General features: G+C 45.6%; 1 protein-coding gene across 4 annotated transcripts in view; it reads right to left on the bottom strand.

The window, feature by feature from the left end:
* LOC147889114 (Phosphatidylinositol 3- and 4-kinase family protein) overlaps window positions 1-23,608 on the bottom strand; it is a 71,425-nt gene that overhangs the window by 4,953 nt on the left and 42,864 nt on the right. For 2 of the 4 annotated variants that reach the window (XM_087391739.1, XM_087391740.1), the window contains exons 15-23: window positions 5,652-5,844; window positions 5,404-5,534; window positions 5,122-5,275; window positions 4,750-5,016; window positions 4,593-4,670; window positions 4,123-4,170; window positions 2,164-2,342; window positions 1,876-2,068; window positions 1,597-1,737 (exon numbers count right to left, since the gene is read on the bottom strand). In XM_087391739.1, coding sequence (XP_087247865.1) covers window positions 1,597-1,737; window positions 1,876-2,068; window positions 2,164-2,342; window positions 4,123-4,170; window positions 4,593-4,670; window positions 4,750-5,016; window positions 5,122-5,275; window positions 5,404-5,534; window positions 5,652-5,844 — 1,384 coding nt within the window. The remainder of the gene's footprint in view (window positions 1-1,596; window positions 1,738-1,875; window positions 2,069-2,163; window positions 2,343-4,122; window positions 4,171-4,592; window positions 4,671-4,749; window positions 5,017-5,121; window positions 5,276-5,403; window positions 5,535-5,651; window positions 5,845-23,608) is intronic. The other 2 variants (XM_087391741.1, XM_087391742.1) reach the window with 1 other exon arrangement.

The raw sequence follows: 23,608 nt of genomic DNA, 5'->3' as shown, positions 1-23,608 counted from the left end.
GCCATGTGAGCCTCTCTTGCTAGACCAAAGGGTCACCATCAAGATTACATTCCCCGGAATGTAGAAAACAAAAATCTGAGCTGCTAGCAGGTAGAGTGAGAGGCAGGGATGAGATAGAGCTGATCATCGCACAATAACTGTCGGGCACTTCGCACATCGTGAATATGTTTCTTTGCCGTAGCGCAAAAAATAAGAATATCATCTAGAAAAAAAAGCATGCACTTTCCAATATAATCTTCAAATACCCGAGACATCATCTTGTTGAAAGTGGGTGGTGCATTCTTCAGACCAGATGGCATGTCTACGAACTCGTAATGAGCTCGCTTTGTCTAGAAGGCTGTCTTGGGCATATCAGCTTTATAAATCCGAACTCGATGGTAGCCACTCTTGAGATTGATTTTTGAGAAGTACTTTGCACTGTTGAGTCTTTCCAAGATATACTCGATGTGGGACATGGGGAACTTGTTACTTACTGTAAGTTTGAGTTTAGGCTGATGGAAATCCAATATCTGGGCTACATCATTAGTGCTCAAGGTATTCGATAAGATCCAGAAAAGGGAAGGGGAGAGGGAAAAGGAAGAAAAAAAGGGGGAAACGGTCGAGGGAACTAGAGCAGGAACAAGTCCTGCCTCAAGGAGAAAACAGCTCCTCAAAATACTGTTAGACAGAAAGGAGAGGCCAGGCCGGGGTTAACTGCAGGAAAAGATCCCAGTCAGTAGAAGGCTGCCACAAAACAGCATGGCAGCAAGGAAGAGGGGCAGGGCACATGGGAGCAGGAGGCGGCCGCTGGGGTTAGAGAAAAAGTCAGGGAGTGGTGGAATAGGAGAAAGGGAAGGGGGGATAACAGGCACAGGAAGAGGCAGAGAGGAGGTGGAGAAGGTGGCAAAAAAGAAGGCGGTGGGGAGGCAGAACAGAAGATAGGGGGAGGAGGCGCAGAAGAGAGGTGGGGGAGGCCTGAGGATGCTTTTTTTTTCTTTCTTTTTGTTTTGTGTGTGTGTGTGTGGGGGGGGGGGGGGGGGTAGTACCAGCTCAGAATATTGCTGATCTTTCGTGCATGCCTCCCTTTAATGTTGTTCATTCAATTCCTAACTTTCTATTCGTAAGTTGTTTTCTGTCCACTAGATGCTTTCTATTGTGAGCTTGAGCTTTATTTTTGCCACCAACAAACAGATCTGCTTCTGTCAGAAACATGTCTTCTTCATAATACACACAATTATGAGCTTTAATGGTAAAGGGCAGGATATCAAACCTCAATAATGCCTTTTCCACAGCCAGTTGACAGGCGCATGCAGGGAGAGCAGCTCTCTTAAGTGCAATTGTTTCAAAGTAATCCTTTTAGTGCTCTCCCTTTAAAACCTAATTGGTGGTCTCTGTGCAACCAGTGAAGACTTGCCTTCCTTTAATGTTGTTCATTCAATTCCTAAATTCTATACACAAGTCGTTCTGTCAACTTGCTGCTTTTTATTCTTATTTTGTGAAATTGAGTTTTATTTTTGCCGCCTTTACTAGGCAACAAACAGTTCTGCTTCTGTTAGAAACATGTCTTTTTCATATTACACATAATTATGAGCTTTAATGGTAAAGGGGATATCAAACCTCAATAATGCCTTTTCCACAGCCAGTTGGAAGAACACCATAGGGAAAAAGATACAGATTTAGACCCACAGCTTCAAAAATATCCCTTAACAACGAAATCACTTGAAGAGCCAACACATCCTGCCTGCAATCATCCCCCACCTGCAAGATTCCCAATAAATGACACTTAACATAGCGAAAAAGGCACAGGAAATCACCAAATCCAAGGAAATGCATCTGCAGAATCATCTAGGTGAAGGGATTGCCAGATGTGCCATTCCAACAGAAACTTCAAGCCACCTTGAAAATGCATGCTTGAGGCTTCATTATGCCAGGCTCGTCTCTGTCAACCACATTGAAGGTAACCATGATAGGAACCTTGGCTGCTGATTGTAAAGGTATGCCACTATCTAGTTGAATCCCCCTAACTAGTTTGCTTGGCGCAGTGGGCAAATATAAATCATCACCCTCAACTTCAATCTTTTCCAATTCTCTGTGGCATTGTCAGGCATGACATGTTAGAGCAATCCAGGCAAACTTTCCTCACTACAGTTTTTTGACAAATTGAGGGCTCGACATGCAACGTACCTTCGTATTCTTGCTCGACGATCCTCCTTTGGCAACCCATATAATACACCAGACACATCAGTGACTCTTTCAAAGAAGTGAAACTCCCTCACAAACATATCATGTGCGTCAGGGTTAAAACTCTCTATAATGTGGTCCTTAACCTTAAGCACAAGGTCATGAAACTGATTTGCCTGTACCTTACCAAAAAACAACACATGCAAGATTGATGTCAGCTTCCACTACCCTTCACAATCATACCATCACAACATGAGGATTAAAGGAATCTGTCATTTTTAAAGCATTCTGGAAGACTCAAGCACAATAGAACCATTGACAGAAGTAAATGAAAATAATCCTTGAAAAGCACTTAAGTCAAGGATGTCTGAGTAAAAGATACCCACTTGAAAACATCGGAGATCTGGATCAGAGACCCTACTTCAGAACAAAAAACAAGGCCTCATGCATAATCTCATTGCTCAACAGAAGCAATAAAATAGAGCAGAAAAACATGTGGCCATCTGTTATAAAAAGATAAACAAGAGTGAATCTTAAACATCACACATTTTTTTTTTTGGGTGAAATCCATTTGTCTTTTATGTTACATAAAACAGTACCAAGAAAAGGGACAGACAGGTACAAATCTTCAAAACATATCATTATGTGACAACAAAGCAGGATAATCTAAACCCCACACATAGAGACAATCATAAAAAAATTGCCTTAAGGATGCCAAGAAGAACTGATATTTAGCCAGAGAAAGAAAGAAAAGAAAGAAAGATATATTAACCAACGCAAACCTGGTCATAGAAGTGGATCAATTGTGATAGTGGACCGAAGGCACTCCCATCTTGGAAGCAAGACTCCCTTAGTCTACCCACCTTCCTCAAGCCCCTTAAGATCACTTCCCCTTGGAAACCTCACCATCCCACCTTTCCTCATCGCCCCTCCTAGTGCAGCATAATGCATAAATGATAACGTAAAGGGATAACATGTTTGAACTTTGCACTGCGATAAGGGCAAATGTTGTCTCTTTTCATGTTATCCCAAATGTGAGCTACTCTAAGCAAGCTAATGGATTATCCCCTGGTGGGAGAAATAATGGTGATGAGGATCGGGGTACATGGATGTGTAACAGATGACATTAAAGCACTATAATAAATCAACCGCCAACTCCTAGCATTCAAGAGTAAGCACAACCTCATCTAGTAAGGAGTGCCCAACGATGGAACCCAGAAAGCATCACCCCAAGTGATTGCACAATAGTTGCGAGGCTGCAACAATCAATCAGTTCTCTGTAAGTGTTCGAAAGGACAATTACAAGCTCTAAACACTGCTCTGCAATATACACCCAGAAAGACCATGTCGGCATATTGGGGGCTTACCACAATACCAAGTATAGTGTTCTGTGTTAAGTTAATCAGAGAAATTGAAGTAATATTCTTTTCTCACACATAGTTGAACCTTCAACCACACATGACCGCTAGTGGTGAATGGTCGCTCTACTTAAGTTTCAACCTCTTCTTATGCAAGCTTCATCGTACGTCATTATTGTGGTTTGTCCACCACGAAAATTCCATTTTATGAGGGAAATCCTAGAAATATGATGCTGGTCATTGCAAAGATTTCAATGGTACATGTAGCTACTTAAGCAAGCCATTACATTCATGTACTGTGTGCCTAAGATTATACCAAGCCTAGTCACTAGCTCTGCAATTCTCTAAAAAGTGCAACAACTTCTAACCAAATCGCTAGAGGTTTTCACATCTTAATCGATAGGGCTAACTGATCGAGTAAAGTGATTCGCTGACTAAATAACATGAAAATTTCTCCACAATGACTCCAAATTCACAGTCCCAGATGAGATAAACAATAATACAAAGGACCCCTGCAAAGCAATTGCTCAGGTGTGAGCAACACCTACAAAGGAATAGAGAGGCTGAATGAAACAATGTGACTGAGCTAAGTGTGTATTATAACCTTGGGTGCTTCTTTGCCAGGCTCCTCACTAGATGGAGGCTCCTCACCCTGCAATTCAAAAATGTCCATGCATCAGGTTTTATGTACAAATCATACCAAAACAGACTGATAGCAAACCATAATTGACTCCAGAAAGCTTAACGCAAATCATTAATGGCGAAAGGTTAGATAGCCACTGTCATAAGCATCTCCATAGCATCTTTCACTGCTTGAAAGAGACTCAGATATAAATACAGTCCAGGAAGTCGAACCATTTTATAAAATTGAAGCACAAACTTTTTCCTGAGACACAAACATCCTAACTGAAAGGGACTACAGGCAACTTTGACATCGGGCCAGGAAATCAAAGATCTACAGAATGACATCAGACACAAACTCACTTATTTCAGATGGACTTTCTTCAGGAAAAATTTGGAAATCCCAATCAAAAGCACACTACATGCATGCATCATTCTGGTTGGAAAGTTAACCTGAAGTTGCCAAATCAAGATGTGGGCAAAGAGATGGCTCCTCTGTGCAGCAGTAATAAGATAGCACTCAACAAGACCCTGAAGCATAAAGATTATAACTTAAGCTATGTCAAACTATGATGCTTTCAGACACCCATATCCAATAAATTTTACTTACTCCATCATCATAACGAAGTGCCTGCACCAATTGAGGCATAAAAAAGGTCACACGTTCAGGAGGATATGACTCAAGGACACGAAGCACATAAGCCATAATCCGTGGATGCCCTCTATAAGCTGGCGTCAAGAATTCAAGAGCACTTGTTATTGAACAAGGAGCCCAATGTGGTAAACGATGTAGCAATGGTGAATTCTCTTCTGCAGCTTTAGGAGTTATAAAATAAGGAAGAGCCTCTGGGAGATTGTAAAGCTCGGATATGTGTGCCTACAGATAAAGTGAATATGAGAAGTTAGACGCATTATAAAACAGAACCCCAGTCCAACACTTCCAGGGAAAATTTGTGTGATTTAGAGGAGAAAATGTAAGTACCTGTACTAATGTCGTAACCTCGGTCCTCAAAAGTCCAACTGCAGGAAACCTGGCTGCAAGGGCAAGAGCAATCTGCGGGTCCACTGACCAAGCTGTTCTCACATAATCTACCCAGCGATCTGAGCTGACACGGGGCCGAGTAGATGCATTCTCCCTGGCGACAGAAAAGTCTTGATTGACTCAGGCTGTTGTAATGCAAATCATGCGAATCCACCAGCCTGGCATAATTTACTTTGACTCGAGCATTCAAGATATAATTATGTTTAAAGCCTAGCCTCTTACCTTAGAGGGTTTGCCCAGGTGTCTAATCTGTCTGCTTCATGCTGACAAAGCATCAACAGTAGATATTTTCGCTTCTCCCTTCCAATAAAGTAATTGTCCCCTTTGCCCCAAACTGGATGAGAATTATCTAGCTACAAACACAGCCCGGATTCAGATTACTACGTGTCAAAGAAAGGCAATAGACTCAATCTGTGTATACTAAAACCATTCTCCAATACGAAATGCCTTTTAGGAACTAGCGTACGTACATTGTTGCTCACTAAGTTTTCACCTTCTTCAACAAATAACTTGCCCACCATATCCCCCGTAGAGGACGCTTCCAAACAATCTGACCCTAATTGCTGTACAAATATAGCAACAGCGAGAGCTTCAGCTTGAGCAAATCCCTCCTCTTTTGAGTCATACCACTGTGGATCAGCTGAAAACCACGCCAATGCAGACCTGCAGTAAAAACTGCAAAATGAGCACAATATTTGACTACTTTAGGACTGTTTATAAGTCTGTTCATAAGTATTATGCCAAGATCCAGTCATGAGCATCAAGCATGGCCTTGTTTGTGTTATCTGCCCCACAATTAATCTTAATTATATCATTGGTACGTGTAAATGGTATAAGCCAAGAGCCAAAAGCCAGATTAAAGGCAACACATCACTTGCACCCCAAGGGAAGTGCAAGTCAGCTGCCTAGAGACGCTTTCATTTTGCTACTCATTATTCTTCTCGGAAGAGGGAGGAAAGACTCAGAATGAATGGAGGCTAGCACTCAAAAGTAGAGTACCTAAAAGAAAACTTAAGGCTACCTTAAAAAGAAACCATTGCCAATGAAGCACTAAAAAGGCTACAATACAGAGTTTTACGAACATAAAGACTATAGGTATCCACTTCCTCTATGCAGAATCCATGCACCTCGTTAAATTTATACTCTTCTTGCACCCTTCACTGTCATATGGGCACTCAAAAGCTTTTCCAAAAGATACCATTGGGCTTTTTAATTTCAAACTTGCAGACTGTGGGCGGACATTGGATATTCTCATGCTCGAAGAGCACATGTTTTCAGCCATGGACATCAGCAATGAAGACACCTTCTTCCATGAAGGGTCCAAATATGTAGTCCCTGACACACTCAGACGCAGCACACCGAGTTGCATCTCAGTGGTGCAAACCCACGCCTTAGAGATGTAGGATCTTGGTAAGTTCAGCACGCGATGTGCAATGTGGATGGGAAGCAGGATGGGTGATATACTCAACATTTATGCACACGCTTGTCGACAGCAAAGCGCCCCCTTTTGGAGGCAGGCGGCTAGAAAGTCTTCCAAAAGGAGACTTCAACAACCTCGAGTTCAAGAAGGACAAGCTCAAGGGGGCCACCTTCGCTGCCATCCTTCACCTGAGCAAGGAACATGGCAGCAATTTATCTTTACCATCAAGGGGCAGGGACCCTTGGCGAGAGGATGAGTTTTCCAAGGCTCCAGGCAATCTTAATTTCAGAGATTGGACAGATTTTACTTGGGCGACTAGGCATACCTAGAGGGGCTTGTGTTGGCATCCTGTCTAGCATGACGAATGTTAGAAACAACCATGGCAAGGGCTCCCCCAAAAACGGGCAAGGATTCCATATGTTCCATGAGGAGGAGGTCCATCGTACTTTCCACTTTCCTATTGTATTACGTCTAAAACAATCATGTCAAGGGCTCCCCCAAAAAGGGATCAGGATTCCCTTTACATTTTTCCATGAGGAGGAGGCCCATCTTACCATTGCATAAATTTGGTGGGTGGAGGTCACCCCCCCCCCCCCCCCCCCCTCCCTTCCCTTCCCACACACCCACACACACTTTCTTTTTTGTGTAAAATAAATTTTGCATTAAGAAAGCATTTACATTCATAGCTGTCCCAAAGTGGGACAGCTACTATTCATAACAAAATACTGGCAAGTAAAAGCATTAAAAGCTGCTCCAGTAAAGAACAGCTAGTACAACAGAACTAAAAACACTCAAAAAACACTTCTAGCTGGGCCGCCTGAGTGTGTCCTGCAGAGAGCAAAGCAGGGAGAGAAATGATAAATATACACAACAGAGTGCCCATAGAGCTGAGGAGTACGGGCATGTTATAATGACCATAGAGCCCAATAACCACACCAACTGAAAAACTGAATGTAGTCGGGGGTGGCAGTATATCTCCCCAACAACTGAAAACTGCCTGCCAAAAGCAATACGAGGAAAACGGGCACGAAGATATGTCCTCAACCTGGGAAGAAAGTCACAAGCAACGGACCTAGTCCAAAGTAGACGAAGGACTGTCTCCAGCGGATGCGAACAAAGATGGACAATGTGAAGAAGTAATGCGCTTGGCAGCCAAGAAAGAACCCACTAGCAAAGCACCAACCAAACATCGCCATTACAAAAGCTGCTGCCACAGCAAGAGCTTAATGTTCCAAATACAACCAAGACAAACCTTCCACCAAGCAAGTGGTTTGTCAAGATGCCAAATAGAAAGACCCCGCTCATGAATCCATGGCTGCGGTAGAAGAAGATGATAAGCTCTCTTGGTAGTGAGATCCACAAAAGAGAAAGTAGAATAACCCGCAATGCCCCTTGATCAAATCTCCAATCCAAAAGAAAAGGATCAGTAAACAAACGGGGAACTGGCTGGAAAGATAGGCCTGTGATGCATACCCAAAGAGAAATATGTCCTGGCCTCTGGAAAAGAAAGAGTAAGGCCCCTGTCATCCCACCACGTCATCCACTGTGGAGTGACCTAGTCGTTGTAGAAAGTAGGTGTTCCTAATGGCGGATCAAAGACCCGGCTCCAATGGGAAGATAGGCCTGTGATGCATACCCAAAGAGAAATATGTCCTAGCCTCTGGACAAGAAAGCATAAGGCCCCTATCATCCCACCATGTCATCCACTGTGGAGAGACCTAGTCGTTGTAGAAAGTAGGTGTTCCTAATGGTAGATCAAAGACCTGGCTCCAATGAATACTCTGCAGACGGAGCGCATTTCCAAGATCAGGGGGACGGCTTGACCAATGCAAGTGCTCCAATAGAAACTCCCAGTCCCGAAGGCGAGTAGAAAATGGACAACCAAGAATAGTACCTTGTAGAAACCAAAAGATAAGATTTGAATCCACTGTCCGAATGCATCAGAACGAATAAAAGCAAACATACAAGAGAGCATAAGCATCCATGGTTGCTGCTGCTCTAGAAAAGTAAGCAAAAGTGTAGCCTTGTGAGCTATCACATCAAAATATTTAAACCCCCATGCATCTTGGACGAACAGACATAGCTGTACTTGAGTAGGCGAACTGCCTTACAATCTGTTTTAGTGAGCCAAAGGCATTCCATTGCCCTGGATATGGATTTCTCAATGTCTGTTAAAGGCCAAGGAATCAATGGCAAGTGAAATTGCGCATAGGCCATTATAATGGATTGCACTATTCAAAGGCGAACATGCAATGGCCATGTGGGGAGCTTCCAATAATCTATCTTATGAAATAGCTTTTGCAAAACCCACAGTCTTTCCTGTGGCAGAGAATAAGCCCAAATGACGAACAATCTAATCAACATGCAAAATCAATCCACGCCATAAAATGCGGTGCCAATCACTTGCATGGAAAGGAAGAAGTTTGGATTTAGCAAAGTTCACTTTTATGGAGAGGAAGAAGTTTGGATTTATCAAATTCCGTTTTCAATCCAATTGCAAGGCCAAATGAGTAGAGAGCCTACATAAGATGGCGAACATCAAAGGCACAATCATTGGCATAGGCTTGACTGACAAAAGGAGAAGCTCCAGGAATATCAATGCCATGCAAATACTGGCGAGAGACCAAATTATCCATGTGCATCAGGAGGGGATGTGTAGCAATGACGTGCGCGCGCACACACATAAAGAATAGTTTGGGCTAGTTGGGCGACTGATGCCAATTAGTGGAGCGGCTGTAAGCAATCCTAGATTTACTATATTTAGAAATGTGCTAATGAACAGAAAGAGACTAAATAGCAAAGAACAAGGAATAAGTCTAAGGTATAGAGAAAGGAATACGTCACAGATCGTGACATCCCCTCCCACTCAAAATAAGACCTTGGTGGAGGTAATGAACTGATGTAGAAAATATCACAGTAAATTCTAAAAATACTGATGTAAAATGTCAGGGTACTACTGTAAGTCTTCATCAGATTGCCAAGTAGCGTCGGAGTCGTCCAAATCTCGCCAAAGAACAAGGAATTCCGTCATAAGTCAATGTCGAGTCTCTCGCTATCGATGGTCCAGAACACGCTCAGGAATAAGGAGAACATAATCATCTTCGATTTCTGGGACATAATCACCTACAGGAGGAACTGCTTCATCGCCTGGAATGTACGTCTTTAGCCAAGAAAGATGAAATGTCGGGTGGATTTTACCCCATGATGGTGGTAATTCCAATTTGTAACTTAAAGGTGAATTTTTCTTGACGATCCGGAAAGGTTCATAGTATCTTGGTCACAACTTAGGAAACACAGACTTAACCGTCTTGTAGTGATGTGGGGCTACAAATAATAGCACCATGTCACCAGTTTCAAATTCCAGGTGACGTCTATGTTTGTTGGCAGACCGTTGATACCGCTCTTGCGCTTTTCGAATATGATCCCTGACTTGGAGTAGAATGTCTTGCATTTCTTGAAACAGTTGATCAGCTAGGGCCACTCGATGTTGAAGTACAAAATTTGTTGGTACAATCGGAGTGTGTCCATAAGCTGCTTGGAATGGAGTCACGCTGATGGCACTTTCAGTTGGAACTGGAAGAGGCTGAAGAAGTCCTGCTAGAAGTCGTCGGCTTGCTTTCATTTGTTGACAAGATAAGCAAGATGTAACCATTTTGATGACGTCGCTTTTCATCCAAGGCCAGTAATACGTTGCACTGAGTAACCTGTAAGTCTTGTTGATGCCTGGATGGGCAGCATAAGGAACTATATGATGCTCTTTTAACAAAAGACGTTGAACATCCTTGTCATGTGGTATACAGACACGATCTTGATAATACAGAAGGTTGTCCGTATAAGAATAGCATGAGAAAATCTTCTGTTTGGAAGTCGAAGGTTGATCTTTCGAAAGAACTTGTACTGCTGTGCCAAAGTCTTTATCATTGAGATACTTCCCTTTGAATGAATTCGGAACATCCATAGATGATGTGGAGATTACCATAGCTGATGCTAGAGTGAACCTACTGAGTGCATCTGCAACTACATTGCGTAGTCCTGGAATGTACTCAATGGTCATGTGAAAGTTGGCCATAAACTCAACCCAACGTGCTTGTCGAGCGTTCATGACTGGCTGAGTAAAGATATACTTTAGAGAATGATGGTCTGTCTTGACCACCGAGTCGGCTCCCATGAGATAATGTTTCCAAGAGCGATAAGCATGTACAATGGCAAGAAACTCCTTATCATAAACCGGGTATAGGGTTTGGATATCGGAATGTTTATGGCTGTCAAAAGCAATAACTCTGCCTTCTTGCATCAAGACTGCTCTTGTAGCAATGTCGAAAGCGTCGGTCAATACCTCAAATGGAAGGTTTGGGTCAGCAATAGCCATAACTGGTGTGGTAGTGAGTACTTGCTTGAGTTGTTGGAAACTATACTCTGTTTCGGAAAGCCCCCTTGAAAAATTGCTGTGCTTTTCAATAATTCGGACATAGGAGCTGCGATTTCGGAAAACTGATAGACCTTTGTATAGTAGAAGTTTGCCAATCCGAGAAAAGAGCGAACATCATGAACATTCTTAGGAGTAGACCAATTACCTCGACCTTCTTGGGATCCACAGAGATGCCTTGAGCTGAAATAACATGTCCCAAATATTCGAGTTGGGTCTTGAAGAACTCACTCTTCTCAACGTTGATGTAGAGAGAATTTACGCGGAGAACTTCAAAAACTTGGTGAAGATATTGTTTGTGCTCATGTAGGGATCTGCTGAAAACGAGGATGTCATCGAGGTAAACAATGATGAGCTTATCGAGGAAAGGCCTGAAAATGTCGTTCATTAGTGTCATGAATGTGGCCGGGGCATTGTTTAACCCAAAAGGCACGACCAAACATTCATAGTATCCATACTTTGTTCGAAAAGCTGTCTTGTACTCATCGCCTTCTTGTATGCGAATTTCATGATAACCTGAACGAAGATCAATCTTTGAGAATTGTGTTGCGTGTAGAAGTTGATCGAAGAGGTCATCGATGCGAGGCAATGGATACTTGTTTTTTATAGTGAGCTTGTTGAGGGCTTGGTAGTCGATGCAGAGGCGCATTGACTTATTCTTCTTTTCCACAAGTAGTACAGGAGATCCGAAAGGACTGCGACTGGGCCGAATGTGACCTTTATCGAGTAGTTCAGTCACTTGTCTTTGGATTTCTTCATTTTGAGTGTAAGAAACCCGATAAGGAGGTTTCGACGGTGGATTACTGTCGGGAATAAGCTTGATTGGGTGATCCACTAGTCGTCGAGGTGGTAACTGCTTTGGCAATTCCTGTGGAAAAATATCCAAGTAAGGCTGGAAAAAAGGTTGGTTGAGGTGCTCACAAGGATCCTTTGTTGGTGTCTCCTCTACAGCCGTAACCAACAGAAGTGAAGTCTTTACTTGACGTTTACGAACCCACTTCTTTACTTGTAGGGCAGAGGCAATTGGGGTTGAAGGAGAGTCCCCAGAACCAGTTAGCTCAATAAGTTTTCCCTGGTGGACAAACTGGATAGTATCGCTGCGAAAACTGATTGATGGATCACAGTCGTAGAGCCACTGTTGTCCGAGTATGACATCGTACCGAGAAAGAGGCATGATGTCGAAGTTCAACTTGTCCGTATAATGTTGGATGCAAAAAGACAAGTTTTTGATCCTGGTGTTGCACAAGAAGGTAGTTCCATTTGCGAGTTCAATCCGATAGTCCATGGGACTAGGACTGGACTCTAGTGGTCAACCAAAGTTTTTCGACCATAGAACTAGCTAGGAAGTTATGAAAGCAGCCACTGTCGATGAGGATAGTGACCGTTGTTCCACGAATCGATCCTTGGACACAAAGTACTTGAGTGGCCAAGGAAGGTTCGGGGTTGCTGGCAAGGCTCATGTAAATGGTATTTGCCATTCGAACAACTTTGCCTTTCTTGTCTTGTGTTAAGGTAGCATCCTCTGATTGGAAAGTGCTAGGTTCCATATTGGAATTTTGCTTTGGTCGCTTGGGACAATCGAACCATCTATGGTCGCCCGTACAGATGGTACAAAGTCCTTTTGTGTTGGAGTTGTTCTTGTCAGTGGCCGCACCTTTATGTTAGTGATGACGGTCATGACTTTGTGAAGAGGAAGAGGCGCAATCCTTGGAGGAGTGCTTATGTTCGGATCTAGCATACGATTTCTGAGACTTGTGGGGATCTTGAGACTGTCGCTAACCTTGATTACCCGAGTTTTTTTTGAACTTGGGGTTATCTTGAGGACGAGCACCTTTGGCCATAGTAGAGTTCTGTGTTCTATTAGAACTCTGCTTCCCTGTGTTTTGAAAATCGGTAATGCGCTCTGCGTAAGCAATAGCGCCAGCTGTGATGGTGATGTTTGCTTTGAGAACATCAATGCATAACAAGGAGTTTAGGCCTGAGATGAAAGCATGAAGGCAATCATAATCAATTAAACCATCAATCTCCAGCACCAATGTGGTGAACTGAGAGATGTAGGAAGACAAGGAGTCCGTTTGCTCCAACCGTCGAAGTTTTGAACGTGCTCGGAAGTCCACATTGGCAAGTATGAACTGCTTCCGAGGCACATGTTCAAAACGTTCCCAAGTTAACATACTTTTGCCGTCTTTTAAGCGTCATTGCCACCATAGGAAAGTTGTATCCTTAAGGAGGGAGGGTGCCAAGGCAATCTTTTTGCCTTCAATGAGGTCAACAGTATCAAAGTACATGCGCAGTTTTGCGAGCCATTGGTCAATTGTTCGACGATTTCGTTGACCAGTGTAGGCTTCCAGAAGTTTAATGTCAAGTCTTTTAGTTTTGGAAGCTTGGAGTAAGCGGTAGAGGGCACAGAGTTCAGTGTTTTCTACCTCTAGTGGGAACGAGTCCACATAGTCCTTCGGTGGCATCACGTCATCCTCTGTATGTGTGGTACTGCGAGAATCCTGGAGTTGTTAGACTTTCTGGACCAAGTCGGAGATGCTGTCCTAAAGCTGAGAAATTTGAAGTTGAAGTAGTGCTTCGCCTTGTAAGTTGACTTCAGGAGTCTTTTTTGGACTTGAGTCGCTTATCTTCGGAGAGGCTGCACACGAGCGTTGCGACATATCTAAGGTCCCTGTGAGAAGAGCACGAACCTGCGCTCTAGTTTGTACCATTCCTGGAAGAAGATCCGGGCTGCTCCCTAAGATTGCTCATGTTGGAGGGGGCAGGCGAGGCAAGATGGAACCACCCGTGGAAATTTGGTAAAGGAGATCCTGTCTGAGGTAACACTGGTGATGCCGAAGTGGGTGTTATTGCTCGTGAGAGTACAGGGGTAGGTAGCAGAGTCCACAGATCTAAGAAGGGATAAGGAGCTGCTATCAGGAGTGGAGGATATCTAGAAGGAGGAGTGCCTTCAGTGTAAATACTGTCTTGGGGAAGGTAAAACCTGTGCACTTCAGTGTAAATACTGTCTTGGGGAAGGTAAAACCTGTGCAGGAGGATATCTGGGAGCTGAAGGAGGTGGAGAGTACCCTGGAGATGTTGAAGCCGAGGGATAAAAGTCTCTCCAAAGATGGACAGCAAACTCGTGAGGAATATCGGGTTCTGGGTATCTACGTGTCTCGTGAAACACAACCTGGACTGTGCTGAGGAAGTAATGTAATTGAGGTGCCTCACGCAGAAGATATAGGATGTGGTTTAAGTCACTGGAAGGGCACGTGACACAGAAGACCCACGGTGCAAAAGCTCCGAAATGGGCTGGTTGTGCAATCTGAACACGATATTGTGTGATAGATGATGCCTGAGGTGTCCTTGAAGGAACTGAGGCATTACCAGGGGTTTCCATGCTTTAAGGAGGGGGCTTTCATTTGCTGTAATTTGATAATGAGCAGCAAATAACAATATGAAAGACAATCCTTAGAAATAGAATGGAAAGAATCCACCTGGCATAGATTAGATCTGCCAGACTGTGCTGAAAAGCGTGTACCAGCGGTGGGCTTCGGGCTGGAAAAAGTACAGCATCAATTGCGAGTTGAAGGAGGTCCTGATGTCGAGTTGGTAGAAGACAATAGTCAAGCTTCACATTTCGAAATTAGGGTTTGCTGTAGAGGGAGGCGATTCAGTGACCAAACAGTTTGGTTGTGGGCAGAAATATGCTATTGATCAACCAGTTGGGGCTCGATCTGTTGATAGAGGCGAGATTTTCTTGTACAAGAGGGGCTGGCTGAGGGGATTTGCTGGACAGCAAGGCCTCTGTTCGCAGGCTGAGATGGCGAGGTGAAGAGATAGAGCAGGCTGTGCAGAGATTGGCGTCAGGCTGTCACTCTTCAAAGGTGATGGAACACATCCATGGTTGAACAAATGCTGGCGAACAGATTCAGAGGGCTGAGGGCATGATTGGTGTGACTATGGAAGGCCGCCAAAGGCTGAGCAAAGGCTGGAAACAGAAAACGGCAAGCTTGGCGTGGGCTTGGCGTGGGCTGGCGAGCAGAAATCGGCAAGGGAGGGGCAGAATCGGCATGATAGACTGTACGGAGCAGCAGGCGCAACTTTCGAGAAGAGAGCGCCAAAGGCCGATTCGCCAAGGCTGCAATAACTGCTAGGCCTTGCTTTCCCCAAAAATTCAAGGCTGGGTTACTTGAACGCAAGAGTAATCTTGGGTTGGGCCTTAGGTTTAGGGCTGGTTGCCCTTTTTAGGCCCTCTAGGTACCCTTTTGTAGGGTGGTGCTTGGTGCCAAAGGGTATGCCTATTCTAAGGGGTGTGACCCTTGGAATAGGTGTACCTTTTCATGAAGCGGTGTAACCCTGTTTTAAAGAGGGGTGTCCCCACACGAAAATATGTGTCCCTTTTTCCACGATGGGGTGTGTCCCTTGGGTGAGGAGTCAACTCTTCATCAAAAGGTGTGTCCGATGGTGGAAAAGGTGCGTCCCTTGGTTTTGGGACAACCCAACCACATCAAAAGACACGATTTTTGTCGTGTCCATTCACATCAACTCGTGATGTGAGGGAGATGGAGAGGCCACTGATAACTTTAGGTGGGGTTGGCGCTAAAAAATTTTACGCTCATTCTCTCCATCTCTTCCATGCACAACGTGCGTGGATATCCTTCTAGCGAAAAAAGATGTATCAGATAGGCGCTAGAAGGTGGGGGGCATTTCCTACAGGTAGGAGCGAAACTTGCCATGATACCACTACAAGAAATCCTAGATTTACTATATTTAGAAATGTGCTAAGGAACAGAAAGAGACTGAAATAGCAAAGAACAAGGAATATTTGTATTGCTTGAGTGTCTGTCATGTGTCATCCATACAGTTGGGCCTCTCTTATATGAAGAGTGAAGAGTCACACATGAAAAGGTGTGTACTCCAAAGTGTATGTGCATGAAGAGGTGTGTACCCCTTGTGAAGGGTGTGACCCTTAATGAGAGGGTACATTACAATGGTAGTGTCTCTTCGATAGAATGTCTCTTGCGAAGGGTTGTGCCTCATAGGAAGTGTCTCGTCGAAAGGACATACCCTTCCACAAGTGTCCATTCATTAAACCATCCATAAGTCTAAGGTATAGAGAAAGGAATACGTCACAGATTGTGACAGCGGCAAAGAGTACCAGTCCCTTGCACTATAGTGCAAGCAAAGAGAGAAAGAGAGAGGCACAGAGAGAGAGAGAGAGATAGAAAGAAAGAAAGTTTACTAAAGTCTTCGGAAGACCGATGGATCTATGAGACTGTGAAAAACCTGATACAATGAGCTGTGCTATTGGAGCTACTAAACGAGCATTCACACCTGCAGAATGCAAAAAAATGCAAAATGGCAGTACCAAGTCCTAAGTACAACATAGTCATATCCCGACTATATATATATCAATCTCAGCATCATCGTCGGCATCATCATAACCATCATCATCATCATCGTCATCAGCAACAGGACATCAAGATGGATGAGGCTGTGGTCGTAGCTTTGCGTCTAACCAAGACCACTATGACCCCCGTCGGTCGGACTCCGACCCTAAACAAGAAGGGGATGTCCCCAAGTGTGATCTGTGAGTCAACCCTCTATCCGAGCTGTCGGGTCACAGGCTCCGGGTCACGGTCATGTCGAGGTCTAGCCTCGAGGGAATCTATGTGATCTGGCTGAAAGAACTCCGTGATAGAGCTCTGAGAGGTATCAGTCGAGGGAGAAGGCTGCTCTTGTCTTCATGCTCGGAGTATCCTATCGCAGTGTCTGAGCATCTCATGAATGAAACCAACCAAGCATCGCTAGCCTGCGTAGAAGAGGACATGGGCCAACATCCCATAACTATCTCTGAAGAGGCAGTAGAAACGCCCTCGGACCTCATAGTAAACAGGACACCTGAAGATGAAGTGCTCCTCTGTCTCAACCTCCTGTATGTCACACAGTGTGCGTATGCGCCTCTCTCTGGGTAACCGCTCTGCTATCATTCGGACGGAGTTTGGGTCACCCCCATTACAGCTAGATGCTGCATTTCAAGTCATCACGTATCTGTACCGAGTAAGGGAGTATGGGGATTACACCTCTGGGCGTAGCAGGATAACATGGCTAGCACTGTCCTCTTCTATGACACTTGCAGCAGGGGAGACCAGAGGTGCTGGTATGCATGCCTTGAGAGATGGTTTGAGGGACTAGGGCTCCACATGGACAGACTATCTCCATTCTAGTACAGCATGGATGCTCCATACTCCCCCCTCCTATCACACGAGGTCAACCAAGTTATCCGTGAGGATCTACTACAGCTACACACATTCCGGACTTGGTTGGGTCCGAGTGATCTTCCAGTGAAGCTTGGCTTCTACAGAGATCACTTCTTACATATCACAGCGGAGGGTTTCATTGATCCACCAGGATACACGCAGATTCACCTACCCCACTCGTTGAGGATCTCTCTTGGGCAGTTTCGGGTCTGTTCACACAGACTTCGTATCGAGAGCGGCAGAGCAGAGTAGTTACCTAGGGAGAGGCGCATATGGACACTGTGTGACATGCAAGAGGTTGAGACAGAGGAGCATTTCATCTTCAGGTGTCCTGTTTACTATGAGATCCGAGGGCGTTTCTATTGCCTCTTCAGAGATAGTTATGGGGTTTTGGCCCGTTTCCTCTCCTACCCAGACCAGCGGTGTTTGGTTGGTTTCATTCATGAGGTGCTTAGACACTGCGAGAACATTGTACCTATGAGGATGATGTTGATGACACCACTGATGCTATATGACTATGCATTTTTAGGACATCGCATTCAGCTTGAGTGATGATGCTCGCTTAGTAGCTCCACCCTTCTGCTAGTTTGTATCAGGGTTTTATTAGTCTCATAGACCCATCGGTCTTTTGTAGAATTTAATAAACTTTTGTAGAATTTAATAAACTCTCTTTCTTTCTTTCTACATATCACAGCGGAGGGTTTCATTGACCTACCAGGATACACGCAGATTCACCTACCCCCCTCCCTGAGGATCTCCCTTGGGCAATTCTGGGTCTCTTCACATAGATTTCGTATCGAGAGTGGAAAGGATGGCTTACCACGGATCATCCGTGATAACATGAGAACCTGTAACCGGAAGCACTGCCTCTCTAGTCTAGCCAATGAAGCATATCCTCTGCTCAAACGTGCATGCATCGCGGGTCTCATAGTGAAGACGGAAAAGACGACCCCAAGATAAGTGTATGATGAAACTACCTCAACAAGGGGACCATCAAATGCGAACTGCTCCTGGCGCATGACGGCTCAAGACATATTGAAGATCATAACCTTGGTTTTATCCAGGTTGACCTCCAAATCATGAGACTCACAAAAGGACTGTAGTGCGTCAAGGTGTCTCTGGAGCCCCTCTGCTAAGGAAGACAAGAGAGCCACGTCATCTGCGTAAAGCGCATACCCGCGAGAGAGCAACCTACCCCCCTTGTGTTTGCATCACTGTCTCGAGCTCTTCAATGTAGAGGCCAAACAAGGTAGGTCATAATGGACACCCTTGTTTGACCCCGATAGTGCTCATGATCTCGTCTGTCCATCCAAATCCTGTCCGGACTCTGCCTGAAACTTGCTCATAAAGTGCCATGATAGCCCAAATGATCGCCTGGTCGTAACCCAAATCCTATAGGCATCATATGAGGCAAGCTCTCGGAACCGTGTCACATGCCTTGTGGAGGGGGAGAGAGAGAGAGAGAGAGAGAGAGAGAGAGAGAGAGAGAGAGAGAGAGAGAAGTTCAAGAGACACTCGCAGAGGAGCAGCTGCAAGAGCCCTTGCTTGGAGACCCTCCCCAGCGGCATGGCCCACTGTCCAGCCAGGTGATCCTCCCTTAGTGGAGGTTCAGCGATCGCAGTCACCCATGCATCAGCAACGAACCTCAGCAGTTCCTGACGTTGTAATGGCAGAAACTGCAGAGGTTAGCCTAACAGCGGTTGAGGAGGAGGGGATCCAGATCCCCAACGAGCCTAATCACCAAGGTGGGCCTGTGATCACCCCGCGAGAGAGAGAGAGAGAGAGAGAGAGAGAGAGAGATGCAGCCAATGGGATCACTAGCAGGACAGAACAGCCATACAGCCAGTAGTCTGCATCGAAATGAGTGCCAGGTCGTCTGTACTGCCTGCCGAAACTGCCTAGGGATATGTACAGCACGCCGTACAGCTAGCAAACAGCCCATATTGACGTGCCAAGCTGATCAATACAGTCCATACAACAAGGAATAGCCTTGAAATGCGTGTAATCAGTCCCGTACAGCAGTAAATCCACCTTGGGCTGCATGCCAACCAACCGTACGGCCAATTAACGTGACGGAATTTCCGTACAGCCTCGAATTGCATGAAGGTGCTCACGGGGTAGCCAAGGAGAATTCCGCACGTCACGTAACAGCCTCAAGGTGCAAAGCTAGAGAGAGAAATCCAAGGTAGAAAGAGAACTGTCAACACTTGCAATCACATGCACACAAGAGATTGTCACAAAGCCTCTAACCCAATTACCAATGACACACTTATGCCTTACTTGGGCCCAGCTTTTTGACCCCTCTTTTCCTTGCCTTGGCCTAGCACTTGGGCCTAGTGGGTGCACTTGGAATTAAACCCACTTCAACATTAATTCCTAGGAATTTTAGTATCCATGGGTTTATTTGCACATAGAAAACCACGTCGTTGGTCTTTGTGGAGAATCCCTCACCTTCCGAACACACCAGACACAGTACGAAAGTACTGACGTCTTGTACGTCGGAAGAAGCAGGCATTTCTTTGTCGAAATGAGGAGCAGCTGCTGAACATCTTGTACAACAACAACTCTAAGGACTTTTGGCGGAGATTCCTTGAGCGTAGGTCTCTATCACCCCTCACCGACACGAGAGTCTGGCACACGTATGCACACCATTTTTATGATGTCCCACACCAGCCCACTCTAGATCTCATACACACATCTCGCCCCACCACTTGCACGTTGTTCACCAGAGGGGGGGTCAAGGACGCGACATTGAAACTGCACAATGGCCGAGCTAAGGATCACGAGGGGCTATGCACTGAGTTTATCGCATATGGGATCGACACTTTAGCCTCGATCCTAGCATAGCTATTCAATGACGCTGTTTGCCTTGGCTACCCCCGCACTTGGACACTCAACACCATCACCCCCATCCACAAGGCAGGGGATCCCATGGACCCGAGTAACTACAGGACTATCATGATTGGACATGTGATGTCCAAGATCTATGCAACTGTATTGGATGGGGTCAGCCTATTCGCAGAGATGAGAGGGCTCAGAGCAGAGGGTCAGGCCGGTTTCAGGCGAGACCATGGGACTATGGATCACATACTCACACTTAGGAGTGTCATTGAGGAGGCCAGATCACGGAAGGAGAGGGTATATTACTGCTTTGTGGATTTCCGCAAAGCCTTTGACAGAGTACCTCGAGCTCGTCTCATCACACGCCTACAGACACTGGGATTTGATCAGGAGATCATCTGGGCAGTCATGGCACTTTATGAGAGAGTCTCAGGCTGAGTTCGGACAGGCGCAAGTTGGACAGATGAGATCTTGAGTACCATAGGGTCAAACAGGGTTGTCCCTTATCACCAACCCTGTTTGGCCTCTACATCGATGAGCTGGAGACTTTCATGGGGGCGTTCGGAGGGACCGGTTGCTCTCTTGCCGGGATCATCATCAGGATTCTTCTTTATGCAAATGACGTGGCACTCTTGTCGTCCACACCCGAGGGGCTCTAGCGACACTCGGATGCACTGCAAGCTTTTTGTCTATCCCATGATTTGGAGGTCAACCTTGGCAAGACCAAGGTCATGATCTTTAACACCTCTCGAGCAATCATGCAACGGAAGCAGTTTACTTTCGGTGGGTCGCCAGTTGAGATCGTATCCTCATACACTTACTTGGGAGTCATCTTCTCCGGCCCGATCTTCACGATGAGACCAGCGATGCAAGCTAGACTGAGCAGAGGATACACCTCACTGGCTCGACTAGAGAGACAGTGCTTCCACTCACACTTTCACGACCCTCGGACCAAGGCTCTTCTCTTCGACTCCTTGGTCCGACCAGCCGGTATGTATGGCAGCCCTTGTTGGGGACCTGACATGTCAGAGATAGAGTAGACACGGGTGGAGCGCTTGCAGATCCTCATGCTCTCATGGATGATACGGGGGAAAGCATCTGTACCACATCACATCATTCAGGCCGAGTTTGGTGCTTCTCCACTCCAGCTAGATGCAGCCTTTCAGACCATCACATATCTACACTGGGTTAGATCATATGGGGACTGCACATCAGGGAGACAGAGGTTGCCATGGTTAGCTCTCGATTCCTCCATGAGGTTGGCAGCAGAGGGAGACGAGCGATGTTGGTATGCACGGACTCACAGATGGTTTGTGAGACTAGGGTTTCACATCGATAGAATACCTCCTTTTCAGTACAGTTTAGATGCCCCTTCGGTACTCCCACCCACCATCCCGATCGGGCCACACACCAACCAGGTCATTCGAGAGGATCTCCTGCAGCTACACACCTTTAGGACGTGGTTGGAGTCGAGGGAGCTTCAAGTGAAGCTGAGTTTCTACAGAGATCACTGTCTTCGTATTTCGGAGGGGGGATTCATCACACCACCAGGGTACATTGAGCTTCATATGCCTCACTCACTACGGATCTCCATCGGACAGTTTCGGGTATCATCACACCGCCTCCGCATAGAGAGCGGCAGAGCAGAGGGGATCCCTAGGGAGCATCGCATATGCATATTGTGCGACTGTCAGGAGGTTGAGTCGGAGGAGCATTTTATTTTCAAGTGCCCAGTGTACTACGAGATCCGAGGCCGCTACCACTGTCTCTTCAGAGACGGCTCCAGGCTCCTTTCCAAATTCCTCGCCTACCCAGATCAGAGATGCCCCGCGGCCTTCATTCACGAGGGGGTCTGACACAGAGAGTACTTACTCAAGCGACAGGACTTGGCCACACCATCAAACACCTCTCAGAGCAAGATCACAGAGTTCTTCCCATCGAGTGACATTGATCGTCCAGTCTCTAGCCGTAGACGTGACAGAGACCTCGACCCGACGACTGTAGCACGACACACGAGACATCGAGGGGACACACAGATCACTCTAGGGGACCTCCCGTCATTGTTTAGACCCGGGATACATCCCACGGGAGTCACAGTGGCTCTGGTCTTGCGTCAAGCCTCCTCCAGGAGATTGAGACGCACGGGACCCCTTGACAGATGCCAACGCCCCATCATCGGCTATGCACCAGCCAAGGCGACATGACATACGGAGGATTACGTTCCGCTAGTCTTTTTTCTTTTCACTGTCATACCCAGATGTATTTGATTATGTATCATCAGACTTAGGATTCAGCACGGGTGATGATCCTCGTTTTAGTAGCTCCACCCTTACTGGATTTGTATCAGGTTTTCTTTCAGTCTCATAGACCCATCGGTCTTCCGAAGACTCTAATAAAATTTCATTCTTTCTTTCTTTCATGTACACCACCATGTGTGAGCATAGTCCTGCAAATGCATCCCTGGCAATAAGATACGCTCCAAATCGTATTTAGGGTAGAAGCCGAAGTAATCTTCTAATTTCATGAGCAATCCTCCAACTAATTAGGGGTGCATTTCACCTTTGAACTCATGCACCATGATCTTATCCTTGACAGCTTTTGGAGTATAATTGTTATTTTGGCCACCTCGGAATGTGCAGGGATCATCACGGTCAGGCTTCACATAATGATGGAACAGCATTTGTTTACGGATATCCAGGAGTAAGGCACGGTACGAGCGCAAAGCCTCGGACATCATGTAATCAATAGTAGGCTATTGTCCATGCCCAACATCCTGCTGAATTGTGGAGCCTCATGTCTCATGCACGGGCTATGCATAGCTATATGTGCCCACTGATAGCAAAATGGAAGCATGAACCCCCTCGCTATGCAATCTTGCCAAATGCATCTCAAAGTGAAGGTTGCATACCAAAAGACTGAGAGGAGGATTGACCTCTCTTTCAACACTATAGACTGCTATGTGAACCTGCAGCAATCCCAAGCATACTAGCTGGTGCGATAAAAGACCCAACAGTGTTACATGCTTTGACCCTAGTTAAAGTCCATCCTAGGGTTTTGTCTGTATGACTACCCTAGCTTTGTAGTTCATTGCTGCTGTTGATTTTTGTTTCAGCTCCATTCTCTCGTGTTCACTCGCTTCCGTATCAGAGCAAGTTCCCCTTGCTCCTCAACACCTCCCCGCACCCGTGGAGAAACATTATCGCAAAAACCTCGACTTTTGTCCCGAAGAAGGTGGAGCTAAATCTCGTTTTTGCAGACAGCCACCTGTTTATATACTTTGGAGAGCTCCTATAGTCTCCCTCAGCATAGGCGACTGAACTTGGTACATTTTTGTGGCATTTTCAGAACTGATCTACTTTTTTTTGCTTCAATTTGGAACTGTTTTCAGCAGAACCAGCTTCGAATTGCTGTTCCAAGCAGAGGCACCTGTTTCTGGAAGCTTCTTGAAGCTGGGCAAGGTAGTTTTCGCCAATCCTTTACTAACGAAGATATACT

Source organism: Dipteris shenzhenensis, chromosome 20, assembly GCF_047967505.1.
Source record: "Dipteris shenzhenensis isolate YYH24624 ecotype China chromosome 20, Dip_SZ_1.0, whole genome shotgun sequence".
Classification (NCBI taxonomy): Eukaryota; Viridiplantae; Streptophyta; class Polypodiopsida; order Gleicheniales; family Dipteridaceae; genus Dipteris; species Dipteris shenzhenensis.
Note: the sequence above shows the minus strand (reverse complement) of the source record. Positions and strands in the feature narration are given on the sequence as shown.